Source organism: Typopeltis vanoorti, chromosome 2, assembly GCF_054136105.1.
Source record: "Typopeltis vanoorti isolate ZY-2024b chromosome 2, IOZ_Tvanoo_1.0, whole genome shotgun sequence".
NCBI lineage: Eukaryota > Metazoa > Arthropoda > Arachnida > Uropygi > Thelyphonidae > Typopeltis > Typopeltis vanoorti.
Window position 1 is genome coordinate 68,592,040 of NC_143550.1, and position 20,502 is coordinate 68,612,541.

At 35.6% G+C, this 20,502-nt stretch overlaps 1 protein-coding gene across 1 annotated transcript in view; it reads left to right on the plus strand.

Moving 5' to 3' along the window:
• Positions 1-15,902, plus strand: part of LOC150109139 (ATP synthase F(0) complex subunit g, mitochondrial-like) — a 39,621-nt gene extending 23,719 nt beyond the window's left edge. The window contains exons 2-3 of the mRNA XM_090405823.1: positions 214-374; positions 15,694-15,902. Of these exons, the coding sequence (XP_090261949.1) occupies positions 214-374; positions 15,694-15,792 (260 nt within the window). The 3' untranslated portion in view covers positions 15,793-15,902. The remainder of the gene's footprint in view (positions 1-213; positions 375-15,693) is intronic.
• The last annotated feature ends 4,600 nt before the right edge of the window (positions 15,903-20,502 follow it).

Sequence of the window (20,502 nt, forward strand, 5' to 3'; positions counted from 1 at the left end):
GCAAAAATCCATCATGGGGCTCCTACTATTAAATAGGAGCAGGTGATTGATTTTTGACTAACTTGTAGTGGTACTTGTATTTGTAATCAGTAGGTTTTTATCAAGTCTAATATACAAGAGAAAATTGAGTAAGTTCTTGTGTTTTTCACTTTGTAATTTTCATATTTTAATAACTTCTTATGTATTATGAAATTTCTTTTATTAACTTGATAGGTGTGCTAGATGGATCAAAACTTCGTATGCAGGCCTTCATGAAATATGCTAGAGTTGAACTAGCTCCTCCTTCACCAGCTGAATTTCCTCAAGTTATTCAGGGATTCAATAAACTTGTAAACTCAGCTAAAACAGGAGCCTGGAAGAATTTGACTGTTAAGGTGTGTGACAAGATGAATGATATTAAGTATTTAATTAAACTTTCTCTCTCTCTCACACACACAGTACCTCTGCATTATCTGTTTTTCAGAGAAATTTATCCAGCAATTCTACAGAATACACAATGTGAGCTCAAAGAAAAAAAACTTTTTTTACATTGGCTCGCAATTAAATTAATTTCAGAAGACTGACGCCAAATACTATATAAAATATGAATATAGCATTCTGGTAGAAAGACTTATACAATGGATGCTTATAACTTATTTTTCAGGAAATTATAACATATACTAAATATTAATTATAATCACTTTGATTAATACATTTATATTTTGGCAACATTACATTGCCATCATGAGAGAGAGAGATCACAGAACTATGATATATATGTATGTAGGCACTAACACTGGGCAAATGAGGCTGAAGAAAGGCAACCAAATTTGGACCTAGAGTCCTAAATGGTGATCTTGGCCATTGGGCTGAAGATCTGAGGATGAGTGCTTCTCAAATTTGGTGCAGTTTCATGCACTGAAATTTGTTGGGGTTTGCAAAGTTTCTCAGGGCAGAGGCAGATTCGAGGAATAGCCTCTCATATTTGTATTTACTGCTCAACAAATTTGGATGCATGAAACTTCCCCAAATTTGGGAAGCACTCATCCTCAGATCTTCAGCCCAAAGGCCAAGACCACGCAATTTAGGTCACTAATTAGGTGCCATTTAGGACTCTAGGCCTGACTTTGGTTGACTTTCTTCAGTGTCATATGCCCAGTGTTAGTGGCTGTGTGTGCACATATCATTGTCTGTGATACCTGGTGATGGTAATGTAAAGTTGCCAAAATATTGGAAGTATTAAAGTTATTATAATTAATATTTAGTATATGTTGTAATTTCCTGAGAAATAAGTAGTTATGAATATAGTGTTCGGCTAAAAGTTTCTATAGTTTTACTTGATTATATGGGAACTTCCTTTCAGCATTTATTCCATCATCATTGTGTTCTTTATCTTTATTTTGTATATTTGTTTCTACTCATTGATTCAATCTATCTTATCTCAATTTTCTCAGATGATCATAAAAGAAATAGATCACACTTGACAATACTTGCATATAATTCTGTTAGCAATGAAGTTTCATGAAAAACATCTTTCTTTCATTTGTTGAGGGTAGACATGAAGATAACATGAACTGACAACAGAATATTATTTAATTAAATGGTTCCAAAGAGAGTTGCAAGAAAGAGAACTTTACTGCAGATTCCATCTCACTTCATGGAATCTGCATGGAACATATGCCACTTGCTTTCTGTTTAAGCACATTACATTCTCACTAATATGTGAAGGTTTGATACATTATGCTGCTCTTCAATATTAACTTTGCAGTTCCTCATTGAAGACTAGATAAAGATGCATTAAGAACCTTACAGAGATCACAGAAATCAGCTTGGCAGTTTTATTATGCTGTCCTAAAGGTGAGATTTATATAAACATACTTGAAAAGAGATTGCAAAAGATTGTGGAAGAGAAACTTGGAGAAGAAGAGACTGGGTTCAGGCCAAATAGAGGTTATCAAGATCATATTTTCACTTTATGACAAATAGTTGAGAAATCATAGGAATATGACAAGGATCTATACTTAAGTTTTGTGTATCTGGAAAAGGCAGATGACAAGGTACTAAGAGAAAAGTTTTTTGAAACACTACAGTTATTTGGGGTAAATGGAACATTATACAGACACAACAATACATAGTCGATATTTAAGTTGTAAGTCAGCAGTTAGAATTGAAGGAAATACAGAATGATAGTTTTATGTAAAATCAGGGACAAGGCAAGGATATACATTATCTCCACCTATTCATCATCTATAGCAGTGTTTTCCAACCTTTTTGATGTTGCAGACCCCCTGTAGTGAATGTTAATTCACTGCGGCTCACATAAAATCGAAAATGGAAATTTTTTATATTTTACATATCATAAAGATGAAGTAATAAATTACAATTTTACAACACTAAATGTGTCATTTATGACAATGCAATCTGTTATAAATGGAGATATTCGGAAGAATATGAACATATCAATTAGGCCAGGTGTGAGCAACATGATAAGATAAAGTTTAATGAAAATAAACTATCCTGCGGACCCCTTTGAATTACTCATGGGACCCCCGTCCCACCCGGGGGGGGGGGGGCGGCTCTGCAGACCACAGATTGGGAAACACTGATCTATAGGATCATATTAAAGTGGCATTAGGCCATGCAGATGATGTACTGCTAAACACATCTAGTGTAAGTCTCCAGAATTCTCTAACTAAATTGAATAATAGCTATAACAAATTTGGCATAAAAATAACAAAACTATGAAAATAGGCATAAACACTGAACACATCAACTGCATTAGAACAAGTAAATTATTTCAACTATTTAGGCATAGTTTTTAGTGAAGATGGCAAGTTAAATCTGGAAATAGACAACAGAATCAACAAAGATGGTATGGTGGTTAGCCGGCTGAATAAATGTATATGGAATAAGAGAGAAATTAGCCAAAAGACTAAACTAGCTGTATACAAGACAGTGTTGTAACCAATTTTAACTTATGGATCTGAAATCTGGGTTAGAAATAAAACACTGGGTGAAAGACTGGAGATCATAGATATGAGGGTTCTTAGAAAAATTAGAGGAGTGAACAGATGGCATCAGTGGCAGAATCATATTAAAAATTAAGATATTAAAAAGAATCTTGACATTGTTAGCATTCTTTAATGGGTCAGCAGAGCTAATCTAAGATGGTGTGGCCACTTAAAAAGAATGGGTGTGGAAAAGTTAGGAAAACTGGTGTTTGATGACAAGATGGCAGGAAAGAGATCCAGAGGATTCAGTCAGAAGTGCCTTAGAAGCATGATCATCATTGAATTCCTGATATGTACACTGAAAGGGTATACAAGATACTGTGACAGAGCAGATTTATCCAGTTAGTCTCACTTGTCAGTACTTGAATATTGTTAGACCTTACAATATTGTCTTCCAGGGCACTATTGCTGCATCATTCTACCTGGATCGTTGTCTTTTTTTTTTTTTTTTTTTTTTTTTTTTTTTTTTTTTTTTTTTTTTGTCATCCATCTTGGTATCACACAACTGCCTTCCCTCTCCCATTCTGTTTAATAAGAGGCCCATCTTAGATTAGCTCTGATTATGCATTCTTCAATACTAACAATGCCAGTTCTTTCCAGATATTTTCATATGATTCTAGTGATGGCATCTGTTCTCTTTTAATTCTCTCTTAGAAGTCTCATATCTATGGCCTCTAGTTCTTGATCAAATGTTTTGTTTCTAACCTAACTCTCAGATCCATAAGTTACAACTGAGTTGAATGCTGCCTTGTGCACTGCTAGTTAGTGTTTTGTCTAATGTCTCTCTCTCTTATTCCATATAAATTTTTTCAGTTAGTTCCCCTACCATATCAGCTTTGCTTATTTGATGGTCTATTTCCAGATTTTATTTGCCAGCTTTGCTAAAAATAATGTCTCAATGATTGAAATATGTTATGTTCTATAAGTTCATTCAAAATGCAGTTGAAGATTTTCCTTAGGTTTTGCATAGTTTTGTTCTTTTTATTGCTGATTTTCAGCATTTTACATCAAATAATTTTCTTGTATCTTTCAATTCTGATTGCTGGTTTACATCTTAAATATAGACTACATATTGCTTGACATTATGTCCTGTTTACATCATATAATTATACTGTTTTGAATAGCTTTTCTTAACAGATTTTTACAAGTAACATTCACATATTTTTGTCTGTAGTTCACAGGAAAGTTTTGTGATATTTTAAGAAAAGCAATAATACAGCAGCTCAGTAGTTTTGACCATACTTATCTCATTGTCATTTGCAGGAGCAAATGTACGTAAACTGTATTGAGAGATGTTCAAATGATGAAGAGTGATGAAACAGTACATAAATATTCAAACTAAACATAAGTTTAACTGCCTTTTAAGTGTGATGTATTTCCTTGCATAATTCCTAGGGGTGACTAGCCTGCTTGTAATGCAGGGATATTTGATCTGATCTTTGATTGGAGCCTTAGATAAACATATAATGAATTTAGTTTAATCCTTTATCCAAGTGTGAGCAAACAAAGTTTGCGCCTGAAAGTATCTTCAGGACTGGGATAAGGTGGTACAATACTAGGGCACTCCTTGCAAAGGTGGAACAAGCTACCAACACTCCTATCTCAGTATCTCCCATAATGCAAAACACATCTCCTTGCAGATATGTCTAATGTTATGCATTAAGGGAAGGGCCACAACCCAGACTAGTTTCGACTTTTATTGAGGTCTCTTCAGTGGGAGCCAGGCCCATGTGGAGATACCAGGCAGAAGCATTAGCAGGTCATATCTACCTATAGGAGTTGCCAAATGGTGTGCCGCCCTTTTTTAATAAATTACTCTGGATTTAGAGAAAGATGCTGAAAGTTTATTTTTCACTTGGTTAGAGTATAATAAATTTAGTTTAATCCTTTATCCAAGTGTGAGCAAACAAAGTTTGCGCCTGAAAGTATCTTCAGGACTGGGGTAAGGTAGTACAACACCAGGGCACTCCTTGCAAAGGTGGAGCAAGATACCAACACTCCTATCTCAGTATCTCCCATAATGCAAAACACATCTCCTTGAGGATATGTCTAATGTTATGCATTAAGGGAAGGGCCACAACCCAGACTAGTTTCGACCTTTATTGAGGTCTCCTCAGTGGGAGCTCCCACTGAAGAGTCCTCAATAGAGACTCCCAGCGACACAGATATGGAATATGAAGGCAACCTCGTTATTGATACGGATGCAAATAGCACAAACAGCTCTGACGAAGAACCAGATGTGGTTCACGTAGACCCACGAACAGATGAAAACCCCCTTCTTCTAAACACCAACATGGAATTAAACTTGCCACTCTAAACACTAACGGTTTGTGCAACCTTTTTGCGCAAAACGCTGTCGGGAAGCTAATGTTAACGCACAAAATTAATATCCTCCTGATCCAAGAAACCCATTTGAGTGTTTCTTGGATCAGGAGGTGCAGCTCCTTGTGGGCTGCATCACTCGGGCCGGGCTCTACCCCCAATTCTCAGTTCTCTGATTGATAAAGTCTGCCTCAATACGGATCCCGCTATTGCAGTTTTTTTTTTTTTCCAGTTGTAAGGCATAGTTTAAGAATAATCTAAGTTCCAAATTTTAACAAACATTTTTCTTTATTTTTTAGGGGTTACGAGATGATGTCTCCAGACACCTAGATTAATGTAATCTAAAGTTATGTTTTTTCGGGTGAAATGAACTGTAAATTTTAAGTTTTTTTTTCGAACAGGTGTAAGGAGATTATGTTTACACACACACACACACACACACACACACACACACACACACACACACACACACATATATATATATATATGTATATATTACAGACATTTTAGCCACAACCTCTAGGTTATACAGCTAAACAGGTTGACTGAGGCCTCTTTTTACCTCCTATCCTACTCTACCTTTCTTTAACTTCCCCTATTACTACCTGCTGACCCTCAGCAATCTTTATACTCCAAAGGCCGATGATGAAAGACATGAACTCCCATTCTACCTCAATAAAGGTCGAAACCGGTCTGGGTAGTGGCCCCCTTGCCTTTATTACAAAGCATCATACATCTCCTCCAGGAGATGTGCTTTGCATTATGGGTAAATATTAAGATTAGTGATCAGAGCTTATTCTACTTTTACCATGAGTTGCCTTGGTCTTGCACTACGTGCAGGGTCAGCTAGACTTGCAACACTTGTATTAAGATTAGTGATCAGAGCTTATTCTACTTTTACCATGAGTTGCCTTGGTCTTGCACTACGTGCAGGGTCAGCTAGACTTGCAACACTTGTATTAAGATTAGTGATCAGAGCTTATTCTACTTTTACCATGAGTTGCCTTGGTCTTGCACTACGTGCAGGGTCACCTAGACTTGCAACACTTGCACGTGCAAACTCGACTTGTTTGTCTGTTTGCTTACTTGGGAAATGGAGTAAAACCAGGTTTAAAATAGCTTGGTATCTTTAACATATCCACAGTATGCTTTCTCTGAAGTTTTGCCAAAAGGGCATCAGAAAACTCAGCACCCTTACCAATAACACACCTGGCCCTAATGGTATTCTTCTAGTTCTAAACGTTTGTGCTCCAGAACTCACACCCATCTTGTATTCTCTCTTCAAGCTGCCATGCTCATTTGGTATCTTTTCAGTAGCTTGGAAGCAAGCTTTTATTGTCTATTCTCAAAAAGGGAGATAAAAATGAATCATCAACCTATTGCTCCTGATGTTGATACCTTCAAACATAATTGCAAAGGTTGTCAATAGCTAGCTGCATTACTTCTTGGAGACTTACCAGTCAGTGATCACCAACTTGGATTTTACCATTGTCATTTGTAGATAACCTAGCTAACCTCACCCATCTTTGGATGTAAGCCATGGAAAAGTTCGGAGAAATTTGAGTGATCACACTTAATATTTCCGAAGTATTTGAGTCTGGCATTGTGACCTTCTTACCAGGCTAGCTACTATCTTATGGTGTTCCTCCTTCTCCTTGTGAATGGATTGCCAGCTTCCTCTCCCATCATTCCATGCAGATCATAATGGATGGTTTCCTTTCATCAGATTTTTCGATCGATGCCAGTGTACTCCAGGGCTCTGTGTGCTTTCACCTGCACTCTTCCTCATATACATCAATGATATCGTCTTTCTGACATCTAATTCTATTCATAGCTTTGCTGATGACAGTACTCTCTGCTCCACTTCATTTTCAAAACCTTGTAATGCTCAGGTAATTCATGTCAAGATCTTTAATGAATGCCTAAACACTGATCTCTTTGCCATTCTCAAGTGGTGTGTGAGGATAACTTGGTGACTTTTAATGCCAACAGAATGCAGTCCCCCATCTCATTTCCAGGTAGTAAGATCATGCCTCACTCTCCCTCACTTTTGATAGTATTCTGCTTGCCAGCTAGCATCAGTTCTCTTCTTGGGTTAATTCTCACATCTAACCTGTCCTGGCATAAGCACATTGGGTCCATAGCCTCTTCAGCCTCCAAAAACCTTTTTGGAGTATTTTTCGTTTCAAACAGTACTTCTCATCTGCTTAGCTCTTCATACTGTATAAAGTTGAAATTTGCCTGATCTTAGAATACTGTTTTCACATTTGAATGTGCGAAAACAGAAAACATCTTCGCACACCCAAGACCTCTCTCAGAATGCTTGATTGTATTCAGCAGCAGGCATTTTGCTTAATTAATGACTCCTCTCTCTCTCAACACTCCCTTCAGTGGCTTTCCCGTAGACTCTTTGTCCTTGTTCAAGACTTTATTGCTTCATTATATCTCTTCTATAGGTATTTCTCTAGTGAATTGGCCACTTCCATCTCTTCACATTTCTCTAATCATGAATAAACAGCAGCGTGCACTTGTCATTACCTATATACAGTTCAAATTCATTGAACCAACTACTCATCCTCTGCCTTCATTCCCTATGCATCTGCTCTTTGGAACAGACTTCCCCCATACTGATTACTAATCTGAGGTCTTCATAAAACATCAAATTTCTTTTATCTTCCTAACCACTTGTCTACACATGGCCCTGTTATGATATAATGTCTTGGGGATGATATGCATACACATGCACAAAAATAAGTTTATACACCAACCTCATACCATCCAAAGGAAGGAATAGATGCACTTTTGTGAAACACTAGACCAACTACTAAATAGCAATGACATATTCTTTATAATTTTAATGGGAGAATTGGAAAATATGGATTGGTCGAATTTGCTGAAAGCAGAGTGCTTTATGTAATGAATACCTTAAAAAAAAAAAGAAGAAAAAAAAGAAATAGAAATGGACAGAGTGAAGTCCATATAAAAAGTTTATTTAATGAAATAAACTATTTTTTACTAACAGAAAATATTTTGTCCAAGACATACATATAAATAATTTTAATATGAATTGGGACCATAAATTAGTAAGATCAAAAATTGTTATCAACAAAAGATGGGAAACAAAACAACCTTTTTTAAAACTTAATTTTTTTTTCGGTGGGGGGAGACTTTCCAAAGAAAAGGAGAAAAGTTAACATTGCAAGTAATGAAGAATTAGATAAAAATGATCAAATAACAGAAATCCCAATAAATAGAAATAGATGGAATTGATGAAAGAAAACTGAATCAGCCCTAAATCTCAAAAACAGAAGAGAAAAGAAATCTAGATAAATAAAATATAATTATTTCAGGTTTGCAAAACAGAAATTTCGAACACTTAAAAGGGCTATTCATTTATTTCGTCTTGGTCTTTTTTTTTTTTCAGCTGAGAGGGGAGTTCACTGTAGGACAAACTTTCATAGTTTCTACAAACATTCAACTTTGAAATAACGTTGGATCTTTAATATCCACTATTTCTATATAATTTACATCTCCGAAATGAAGCTATAAGGCTCTTGCTTTATTAATTACTTTTACGCACCAACCAAGAGTTCACTTATGAAAAATACATTTCTCTGACATTGGATTTCTTTAGTATTGACTGAACATAACAAGCCACTTAGGTGAAATGCTTGCTGAACTCCAACAAACCAACCCAACTCAAGAAGCCAAAGATATCATCTTAAGGCATACACAATCACTCTTTATGGAAATTCTTAATGGATAAATCTAAAAGAAAACCGAAATCATTACAAATTGTTTCATGGAATGCAAATGGTTTATCTATCAAATTACAGGAGTTTGCAGCAGAAACTCAAGCAGACATCATCCTCATAAATGAAACACATCTTCGTCCAAGTGACAAAATCAAAATCAATAGTTATAGCACTTACCGTACAGACAGATGCTTTGCCTAGAGGTGGAGGCACTGCCATCTTTGTGAAAAGTAACATAAAACATAATTCAATAGCAGAACCCCAAACAGAACACATGGAAACTACAGGAATAGAAATACATATGGAAAACACAAGCAGCATTACGATATATGCAGCCTACAACCCCCCAAATAAAAAACTCCTTGAATCTGACTTAGAGGTGATACTAAATACAGGCAGAGCAGTGATTATAGCCGGAGATCTTAATGCCAAACACTCAGTCTGGAACAGCAGAAACTCAAATATTAATGGAAGAATACTCAACTCTTACACCACTTCAAGAAATATAACAGTAATAGGACCCACTGAACCCACACATTATGGAGCTACCGGTCATCCTGATGTACTAGATATAGCTATATTAAAAAACATAGCGCACAGCTATCAGATACAAGCAATCAACGACTTAAGTTCTGATCATAACCCCATCATATTACAACTAGGCACCATACAAGATATAACAGAAAACACCACCACATTTATAAATTGGAAACAACTTCCCTCAGCCTTCCAGGAAAACCTTGGTCCAATACCGCATATAACATCTGCTGAAGATGTAGAAAAAGCAGTGAAGACTCTTGCAAAACAACTGCTGACAGCTATAACGCAGGTAACATATAACCAAATGTACACCATCAAATAAACTTCCACAGGATATAAAACGTCTTATCCAAGAGAAAAACAGATTAAGAAGACAATATCAGAGAACAATGGACCCAGCAGATAAACAAGCAGTCAATAGAGCAACAAACCAGGTTCGATATGCCCTAAAGGACCACCGTAACCAACTCTGGAATAACAAAATTCTCCAATTAAACACAGAGGAATTAATCAATATGGAAAATGATGAAATCACTCCGTTCAAAGCGTTTTACATTTCCTCCAATCCAAGGTGAATCTAATGTTGTCTACAACGACGAGGAAAAAGCTGAAGCATTTGCTGACAGTTTAGAAAACAAATGCAGCCCCAATTATATCAATACAGATATAAATTTCATAAGTAAAATTCACACCCAAGTGCGTAAAATAACTCAAAATGCCTCATTCCAATCCAATAACAAATCCGTGTCACCAACAGAAGTATATGAGATTTTAAGAAAACTAAATAACAAAAAGGCTCCAGGTCCAGATGGAATAACAAATAAGGTACTCAAGTTACTTCCTCGCAAAGGGGTTATGCATCTAGTAGCCATCATTAATGCCATCCTCCGGCTAAATTATTTCCCACAACGATGGAAAATTGCCGACGTTTTCCTAATCTCCAAACCTGGGAAAAATACACAGTTTCCTGAAAATTACAGACCAATCAGCCTTCTTTCATGCATAGGTAAGATAGCCGAACGTGCTATTCTCACACGGCTTCAAGAGGCAACAGATATCAACCATATAATTCAAGATGAACAATTCGGCTTTAGGAAATATCACTCCACAACGCTACAAATTTACAGAGTTATCGAACATATAACCCAAGGGTATGAATGGCACCAACACACTGGCGCAGTTTTTCTAGACATCACTCAGGCATTTGATAGAGTATGGCATCATGGACTAATTTTTAAACTACATGAAGTTAGTATTCCATTGCCACTAGTGCTACTTATCAAATCATATCTACACAACAGAAAATTTAAAATAAAACTCAACGGTATCAGATCCACAGAGAGGAGAATCACGGCCGGAGTACCTCAAGGCTCTCTACTCTCTCCCCTACTCTTCTCCATATACATGGCAGATCTCCCCAAACTGTCTCCAGCTATCACCGCTCTGTATGCTGACGATATAATCATTATAGCCAGATCCCTCCGTCCACACCTGGCCACAATCAAGCTGCAGAGAGCAGTCAATGAATTGGAGGATTGGTACACCAAGTGGCGTATCGCAATTAATCCAAACAAAAGCTCTGCAGTACTTTTCACCAGACGTAAAGCAGAACCGAATACAAGCATACAAATGTTTGGTAAAATCATCCCTTGGCGCAATTCTACCAAATATCTGGGAATTCATCTTGATAGACGTCTAAACTTCAAGTCACATATGGATAGTGTTGCCACTAAGGCAAGTCAGACTATAGCACAGCTATATCCACTTTTGAACAGGAAACAGCTTCCTAAGCATAAGCAACAAAATCTTACTTTTCAAATCGGTAATCAGACCGCAACTAACTTATGCCTCTCCAACCTGGGGTCACACGACTAAAAGCAACATCAACAGACTTCAGATAATACAGAATAAATGCCTAAAAATGGCATTTAATGCCCCATGGTTCATCAGAAACATCCAGTACATCAAGAAGCCAATCTTCCAGATATTAAGACCTACATGACAAGCATTGCAGAGAAATTCTTCACAATCACGGATAATCACCCAAATCAGTTAGTTCGACAGGCAGCGGACTACAAGCCCTCAGATCGTTTCAAACATAAAAAACCGAAATCCTCCATCGCAAGAGAAAGCTGATACAGCCTCAATGCTCACAATGAGCGGGTAAATTACCCACAATAATCTCATCACCCACAATCTAAAATCCAGATGAAGGGATAAAGAATCAAGGACTCAGTCCATCAACCAATTAAGTTCAAGTTCTTTAGTATTGAGTGGGAGTTTTTGCTCTCCTAAGGTTTCTGCCTGGTCTCTGAAGAGAACCAAGCAGTTCGACGTAGCTATCAGGCCAGTGAAACTGTATCAGATGCACTAATAAAAGGCAAACATATGGATGCTTGGGCATTGGTCATGTCTTTTAAGTAGTGCAAGCTTAGGCAACTCTGATGCTGTGGATTGTATTCTCGTAAGCTCTCTGTTCAAATTTATGACTTTCATAGTTTCTACAAACGTTCGGCTTTGAAATAATGTTGGATCTTTGGTATCCATTATTTCTATGCAAATTAATAGCGTTTAAAGATGAAATGGAGTACTGATTAAAAAACAAAAAAAAGATATCTTGAAAAGAATAGAAACTTTCTATACCGAATTATATGATAACTCTAAAAACCTAGACCAGTATGAAAGAAAAAAAAAATGTAATACTCCAAATGGAGGAGGAAGAAATATGCTCATATTTCTAGATTTCTAGGATAACCTAGTCATCTTCAATGCCACCAAAATGTAGCCTTGATTTTCTTTCACAAAAGGGATCTCAGCTTGCCCTCCTTCATCCTCAGTAATATATACACATCACCAAACAGGATAAACTATCTCTCTTTGGACTGATATTTACCTCCAACCTCTCTTGGCACAAACGCATCACATCAATAGCTTCAACACCTAATAAATTAGGCATTCTTTTCTGCTGAAGAAGCTATTTTACACATGCCAAGTTATATAAATCTATATAAAAATCTAACTATATAAATACCAAATCTGCCCACCCTTAGAATACTGTTCACATATTTAGGGTGGCACACCTAAAACCTCCTTAAAAATTCTTGATGATGTCAAGAGGAGCAATATGGCTCATAGATGACCCTTTCCTCAGGTGCTCCAGTGAATTAGCAAATATTACTCCATTTTAGGCCTGTTAAAACGAGCAGCTGTCTGACATGCCGTTACAGTACAACTGCAAATTGAACCAACTTATTTCTCCTCTTCTGCATTCCATCTACCTCTGTTCTTTGGAACAGCCTTCCCCACGATGTGTTTCCCAACAATTTCAACTTACAGCTCTTAGAATGTCAATAGGTTTCTTCTGTTTGCTCCCTTATCTGCAGTATATATATATATATATATATATGTGTATATGCAAAGCATAATACTGCCTTTCCATAAAAATGGAATGGCAGATGCAGTGTGCTTTCATAACTACTATCTAAAAATGAGATACAGGTAAACGTTTTGGAAGCAGACAGATGGTGAACCAGTCATGCCTGTGTTAAGTAAAATTTTTACATCCTGCCTAAAACAGAAGCTAGGCCTGGAGTTGGAATAATGCTATTCTTATTACTAATAAAAATAGCATTGCTTAAAATGTTTTGAACCTCTCACACTTTGAATCCTCACATGTCCTCCAAGTTAAGAACCACTACTGTATATTGTAATGTTGAGCATTTACTTTTATTTTAAAAATTTTATGGAATTTACAACTGTGTTAAAAAAACTTTTTTTTATTATCCCGACGTTTCGATCTTCACATCAAGATCATCATCTGGAGCGTACATAAATATACAGGACAAGCTGAGTTACATCATTGACTGTAAGCTAGAGAAACAATGATTTGATCACATGTTATTCTACTGGCGTGACCTCTGGTGAAAAAAAAAAAAAATTATAAATTACATCAAGCTAAATTCTATTTTACAATGACAGGAATAAACATTCTTTTAGATGGTTTTCTTTCAGAAACAATTGGTGTCCTATTTTTAGTATTACAATTTATTTTTGATTTACAATACTGGATTTTCTACAGTCCTGTTTATAGTTGTTCTTAGTGAGAAAGGTCGAATATACCTTCCATATGTTTGGGATTTTTAGACCATCATTATTGTTCAGGTTGGGGTGGTTGATAATAATCTCACAGGCTTCCTTGAATTTCTGTTCATACCATGTTTTAGTGTGATTTAGACAGCTGGTGGTTTTCCAATTCTGTGTAAGGTCAGGGTATGATCAGAAAGGCGAGCTTCACCATAATTATTATATTTAATGTGTCGTTTATGTTCCTTTTGTCTAATAGGAATTGTGCGTCCTGTTTCTCCTATATATGGTATGTTGCAAGTACAATAAATCCGGTATACTCCAGGGTGGGCTAATGGAGGGAGTGGGTCTTTGGATGAGTTGAGTAAGCTTTATAATTTTGCAGGAGGTTTAAAGGTGGACCAAACGTCTTTCCGCCTTTATATAAGGGTGGAAAGACTAATTTAAAATTATCAGTAATAACTTACAAAAAAAAAAAAAATGGATACAGCCAAAACACTATTAACAAAATTCTCTACAAAACCACAATAAAATACAAAGACAAACCAGACTACGGTAAAACTATAACCATTCTCTACATTAAAGGAATATCAAACAAAATAAACAGAGTACTACAAAAGTACAACCTCAAAGCCACCTTTAAACCTCCTGCAAAATTAAAAAGCTTACTCAACTCATCCAAACACCCACTCCCTCCACTAGCCCACCCTGGAATACCGGATTTATTGTACTTGCAACATACCATATATAGGAGAAACAGGATGCACAATTCCTATTAGACAAAAGGAACATAGACGACACATTAAATATAATAATTATTGTGAAGCTGGCCTTTCTGATCATGCCCTTGAATACCTTACACAGAATTGACTGGAAAACCACCAGCTGTCTACATCACACTAAAACATGGTACGGAAATTCAAGGAAGCCTGTGAGATTATTATCAACCACCCCAACCTGAACAATAATGATGGTCTAAAAATCCCAAACATATGGAAGATATATATTCGACCTTCCTCACTAAAAACAACTATAAACAGGACTATAGAAAATCCAGTATTGTAAATCAAAAATATGAATTGTAATACTAAAATTAGGATGCCAATTGTTTCTGAAAGTAAACCGTCTAAAAGAATGTTTATTCCTGTCATTGTAAAATAGAATTTAGCTTGATGTAATTTATATATATATATTTTTTTCCACCAGAGGTCATGCCAGTAGAATGACGTGATCAAATCATTGTTTCTCTAGCTTACAGTCAATGATGTAACTCAGCTTGTCCTGAATATTTATGTACGCTCCAGATGATATTGATATGAAGATCGAAAAGTTGGGATAATAAAAAAGTTTTTTTAACACGGTTGTAAATTTCATAAAATTTTCAAAATGAATGCTGATCACCGTGTAACCCTAAAAGAAAGGATGTTAAGCATTTCTTTTGTTCTTTCTCATCAGATGCTCATTGTGATTACTCTCAACCTTTGTGACATCTGTGTGCATTATTTCACATATGCTCCATTTAATGTTATAATACATTGTGATTTGATATATAACTATTAAACTATTGGTGTTATTTAATATATTTATTTATTTATACCTGCTTTCATGATTTTGGGTAACTTCTTCCAGGTTATAATGCAAATATAAGTTAAAACCGTTAGTAAGAGCCATCTCCACATTTATTTTTAAATGTACTAGTGAAACACCACTATAGCATGTTGTGTGTTAGGAAAACTATTGTGATGAGAACTCCCTCACCTTCAGTCCATTTTAGTTTAGGCTGAATAATTAAGAGAAAGATTTTAAATAAGTAAAATTGTTTCTTAATCTTTCACAGTTCAGTACTCTTTGCAGAGTTTTTGGTAATCCTGCAAACAGCAGGATTACCAAAATATTACTAGGTATAGATGGGTATCTTGTACATTGATATATGTATATTGACTTTTTTAAAAAAAATACCATTAAAAATTTAAGTAGTAATTTTAAATAATTTTGTTTTTCAGGAGGCATGGTTGAATACATTGGTTGGAATGGAGATTGCATTTTGCTTTTTCATAGGAGAATGTATAGGAAAACGAAGCCTTATTGGCTATCAAGTTTGAAGCACAAAATGTAAATTATGTAGTTATGTGTAATAATCTGTTAGAAAATAAAAAGATTAGAATTCTGGAAAATAAAAATTTGCATCATTCAATAAAGTTAAATAATTAAATGTGTTCTTTAATTTGTTTCCATATGTAAATAGCACTTTTTACTTAATTTTCTATTGCTATCTAAAAATACATTATTTGAACTCAAAGCTAGATAGAGAGATCTACATTAGTATGAAAAGAATTTGGGCAACTATGATTGAGGCTTCTAACCAATGGTGGGCTGGAGTTGACTCACATGCGTCGATTGTTAAGATTTCAAGAATTTTGTGAGCCAGTTGTTTAACCAACAGTGGCTGTAAGCTGTAGAGCAGCACCCATTTCAATTCCACAATGGCTAAAGGCATTTGGGAGATATGCTTGTATATAATGACACAGAAAATCCGTCTAGCTTATTTTGGCACCCTTCTTCCCTACATCGCAGCATGTGTAGGGATTATCTCCTCTAGCAAATTTACAACAATATTTTTGTTTAACAAACATCTTAATTTTCCCCAGGCAGCTTCTTCATAAGCTAATGGCATTCTTGTGCTCGACATCTCAAAGATTTCACATTTCTAGAATTGTTGTGAATCTAATAAAGTCATTATCCTAAGAGGTGTTGTTTCAGACAAAATTAAGTGGATCTTTTCTTATGATGGAATTTGTTTATATTTTTGGTGGTTGTAATTTGGCAAACCAGGCCAGGTTGTCAGCCTGGTTGGCCGAGTGGCTAGCATATCTGCTCTCCAGCCAAAAGGCTGCGGGTTCGAATCCTGCCATGGGCATGGATGTTTGTGATTGTCTGTGAAAATACTAGTGGTGGTGGTTGGCGGTAGATGGCATTGGTAGAGTTGTGGTTCGTTGTAGATGGGATTGAGTGGTGGAGACAGTTGTAGAGTGGGTGCCCTCCCTTGATGAGTCTTTGGACTCCCTGGAGGTGTCATGTAATAATAATAAAAAGTAATTCTTACAAAGGGAGCACCCACCATGTTTATTTTTTTTAATAAACTGGTTGTTAAAAATTTGACAGCACATCCCCTGTTTCTAACCCTTTCCCCTTCACTGTTTCCCATTAATAGGAATCCATGCAAGTTGTAGAATTCCCATATGTAGATATCCATGTAGAAATACAGAATGAATAAATATGGTTTGTTAAATATTAGGACTTGTTATATACCATCTAGTAATTTCTGCCGTGAAAATGGCTTTCCATCACAGTCTCTTCTCTTTCAGCAGTTCTCATTTCATATTGGTAAGTTCCTTTGTAATGTCCATTCAACTTTTTTGCTGCCTTCCTCTCCTTCTTATGCCTTTAACTTTCCCTAACATAATTACTTTTATCAGTGATTTGTGCTCACATAAATATGTCCAAAATTCATATTTCTGTTTAGTACATACATTCTTGCTCTCCATTACATTCTTAATAGTCTTCTTTATATCCATAATTCAAATGAATCAATTCTCTGTCTTCATAATGATCCTGCTTTCACATCCATACATTGTTAGTGTGGAAAGACGATTGCTTTAACAATTATAACTTTTGTGCATTATCTTAATTTTTGTTCACTTTAACCAATGCATTTTATTTTTACATTCCTAATGAAGGATAGCTATCCTTCTTTTAATTTTATCTTCATATTGACCATCGTTTCTTATCCTTGATCCCCCCCACTAAATCACAAATTTACCCAATCTGCCAGAAGCCATTGCATGTGTTTTGCTGATATTAAGCCCTGCAAGCTTTCCTCTTAACGGAATCAACTGTTCCAGATCTTCCTTAGTTTCTGCCATCAGGTTGTATCATCTGCATATCTCAAATTATTTATTTTTCTGTGTCATTATGTAAATCAGCCATTCTCATAATATTCACTATAAATATTAAAAAGATAGAGTGACAATATCCACACCTGCTTTACCTCTTTTTCCACTTGAACACACTATTTTTCCAAAGATGGTTTTTTACTGGAGCTTCTTGGTTATACAGTTCTCTGATTGAGCATATTCTCTTAATATTCCCAATTCCATAGCCTGTTATGATCAGTGCAGTCAAACATTTTCTTATCAATAAAACAGACGAATACTTCCTTTTGAAATTCTTTTGTTCTTTCCATAATCCATTTTATGTTCACTGTCTGGTCATAGTTCCTGTACCTCTTCTAAAAACCTGTGTGTTCTGGCATTTCTGTATTCATATATGGTCCCAGCCTTTTCTTGGATTTATTTTATTATTTTACTGTACATTTGACTTTATTATAGCAAACATTGCTATAACAAACTACTGGAAAGTCTTAGCCAAAGCTTAACTATAGCAAATTATAAACTAATAAAATAAACTATTCCTCTGGTCCCTATATGAGTTTGTTATAGCGAGAGTCGACTGTATTTTAGATCTTATTTTGTTAATTCCCTTTACCTGGGACTTAACCAGCCAAATAATTTATATTGGCTGAAGCTACATATAATGTTACATCATAAGTGAATATTGTGTTGGTTGAGGAACTGTCTAGCTAGTCAAAAATTCTGCTGTTTTTGTCTCAGAAGCATTGCAAACATGAAAAAAGTCTGCTACTGGAAGCTTCAACAGAATTGAAGACGGGCACATATTATCATGTGAAGCACGAATGGAAAAGAGGTAGGACTGACAGAACAGTTAGTGATACTCTGTTGATACTTGGCATTACTGAAAGAGGTCAATCTTTAAATAATATGTATAAGATTTATTTGGACAGTAAGGTGCAATTATAGGAGGAAATAGGTGTAGTATTTGACATGAAACATGAAGTTTAATTTCTGAATGGGATAGATATTTTCAAGTAACGTAGACAAATTTTTTAAATGGGAAATGAAACTATGTGACTTATTTGTATCTTATGATCTGTGACTGAAGATGCCAAACCTGAGATATAAATAAAGGACTTTTACCATTAGAAAGAGTAGTGTAGCATGTTCATGCTGGGCAGTGTGTGTGTGGTGGAAAACAGTAGTGGCTTGTCCATAAAGGCTGCATTGAATATAGCTCCAGCGTTGAGTATACTAGCTAGTATACTCATTGCTGGAGCTGCATTCAATGCAGCCCTGCAGCCTTTATGGACGAGCCGCCATTGGTGGGAACAAGCTTTAGCATGTGTATGCCGCTCTCACATCAGGCAGTCGCATTTTTACCAAGCTTATAGGAATGCTATTTTCAACTTTTTTTGATAATTTTATTTGTAAAGTGTCTGGGTGGTATCGATTATCTCAAATGTAATTCAAACTGATTTCAAGTTATATATATATATATATTCTCGTAATGATCTTTTTGCGTTACATAAGTTGTGTGCTTTCTGGCATTATAAATAGCTGTTTTATGTATTTTCTGGAACTGAAAATTTGAAAGAGGATGTTAGGACAAATCTGTTTAGTTACCTGTTATGTTTAGTGCTATAATAAATCTTGTTTGCATGCATGCAGCATAGGATCCATAGTTTTTCCATTATAAGTGTCATTCCAGTTGTCTCTAATTACACTAAATGTTGCTAAATATAGTACATAGACTAAATGTCTCTGTACCATATTTAGTCATAAATAAAGCTACTTGTTTTTCTTGATTCTGTAGAGTCTGTTCAGGTTGGAATATTTTTCATGGTATAGGAACATTTTAAATGAACAACAAATGTAGCAAAAATTTATTTATTCCTGAATAAAAATGAATACATCTATGTGTTGTAAGAGGTGGTTGATTTACAACAAAATACTAGCATATGTGAGATATCTATTATTGATAAGAGAGAAGAGCAACTGACAAAAAAAAAGTAATGAATGTAGGATTCATGAAAGGGTGGGTAATTACAATGATGATTGGAAATTATGTATCCTATTACTATGTAAAATGTACACTGATCCTCAGCGAACAAAAAAAAATTCTTAAAAAACAAAGCAAAATATAAATAAAACAGAGAAATCAGCATACATATCAAGCACAACAAATTTTAAAAGATGATTTGCTGCTTCATCAACCCACATGTATTCCTGCCATGCCTAAATGAATCACCTGATCAACATTATATGTACTTTGCAAACAAATCTCTTTCCCTCTCCTTGTAAGTTTTTTTTTTTTTTTAATTATGTCATCATAAATTTACTCATGCATGTCTAGAATTTATAGGATCACATGCTATTCGCTCCCAGAAACTTACAGGACATACATATAATATCCATCCATATATTCATTGGACATCATCAGATGCTGTATGGTCACTCATATGCTTGGTGATGTGCCACACCCGTCCTTGTCTGGTGGTCCTGTTGTATGCTTTTCTGGAGGCTTCAACTCTCTGAAGATCAGTCACTCCAGACACACCATCCATCCATCCATCTCATTGATGATCTATCCCTTCCTCTTTTTCTAGGAACTTTATCTTCTATTATTGTTTTGAGATGTCCTCCTTCCATTCTTTCAATGTGCCCAAAGTATTTTAACTTTATGTAATTATCCTTAAGGAGCCTTAAAGTTCTACTGATCCTTTCTAATACCCATCCATTTGTCCACTTTTCAGTATATGATATCCTCAACATCCTTCTGTAACACCATATCTCAAAAGACTGTCTGACTTATCCTTGTCTGACTTGTTTTAGTTATTCCCAATCTTCTTATGTCTTCTGAACAGCAATTCTTCACATTAATAATTGATCACAGGTACT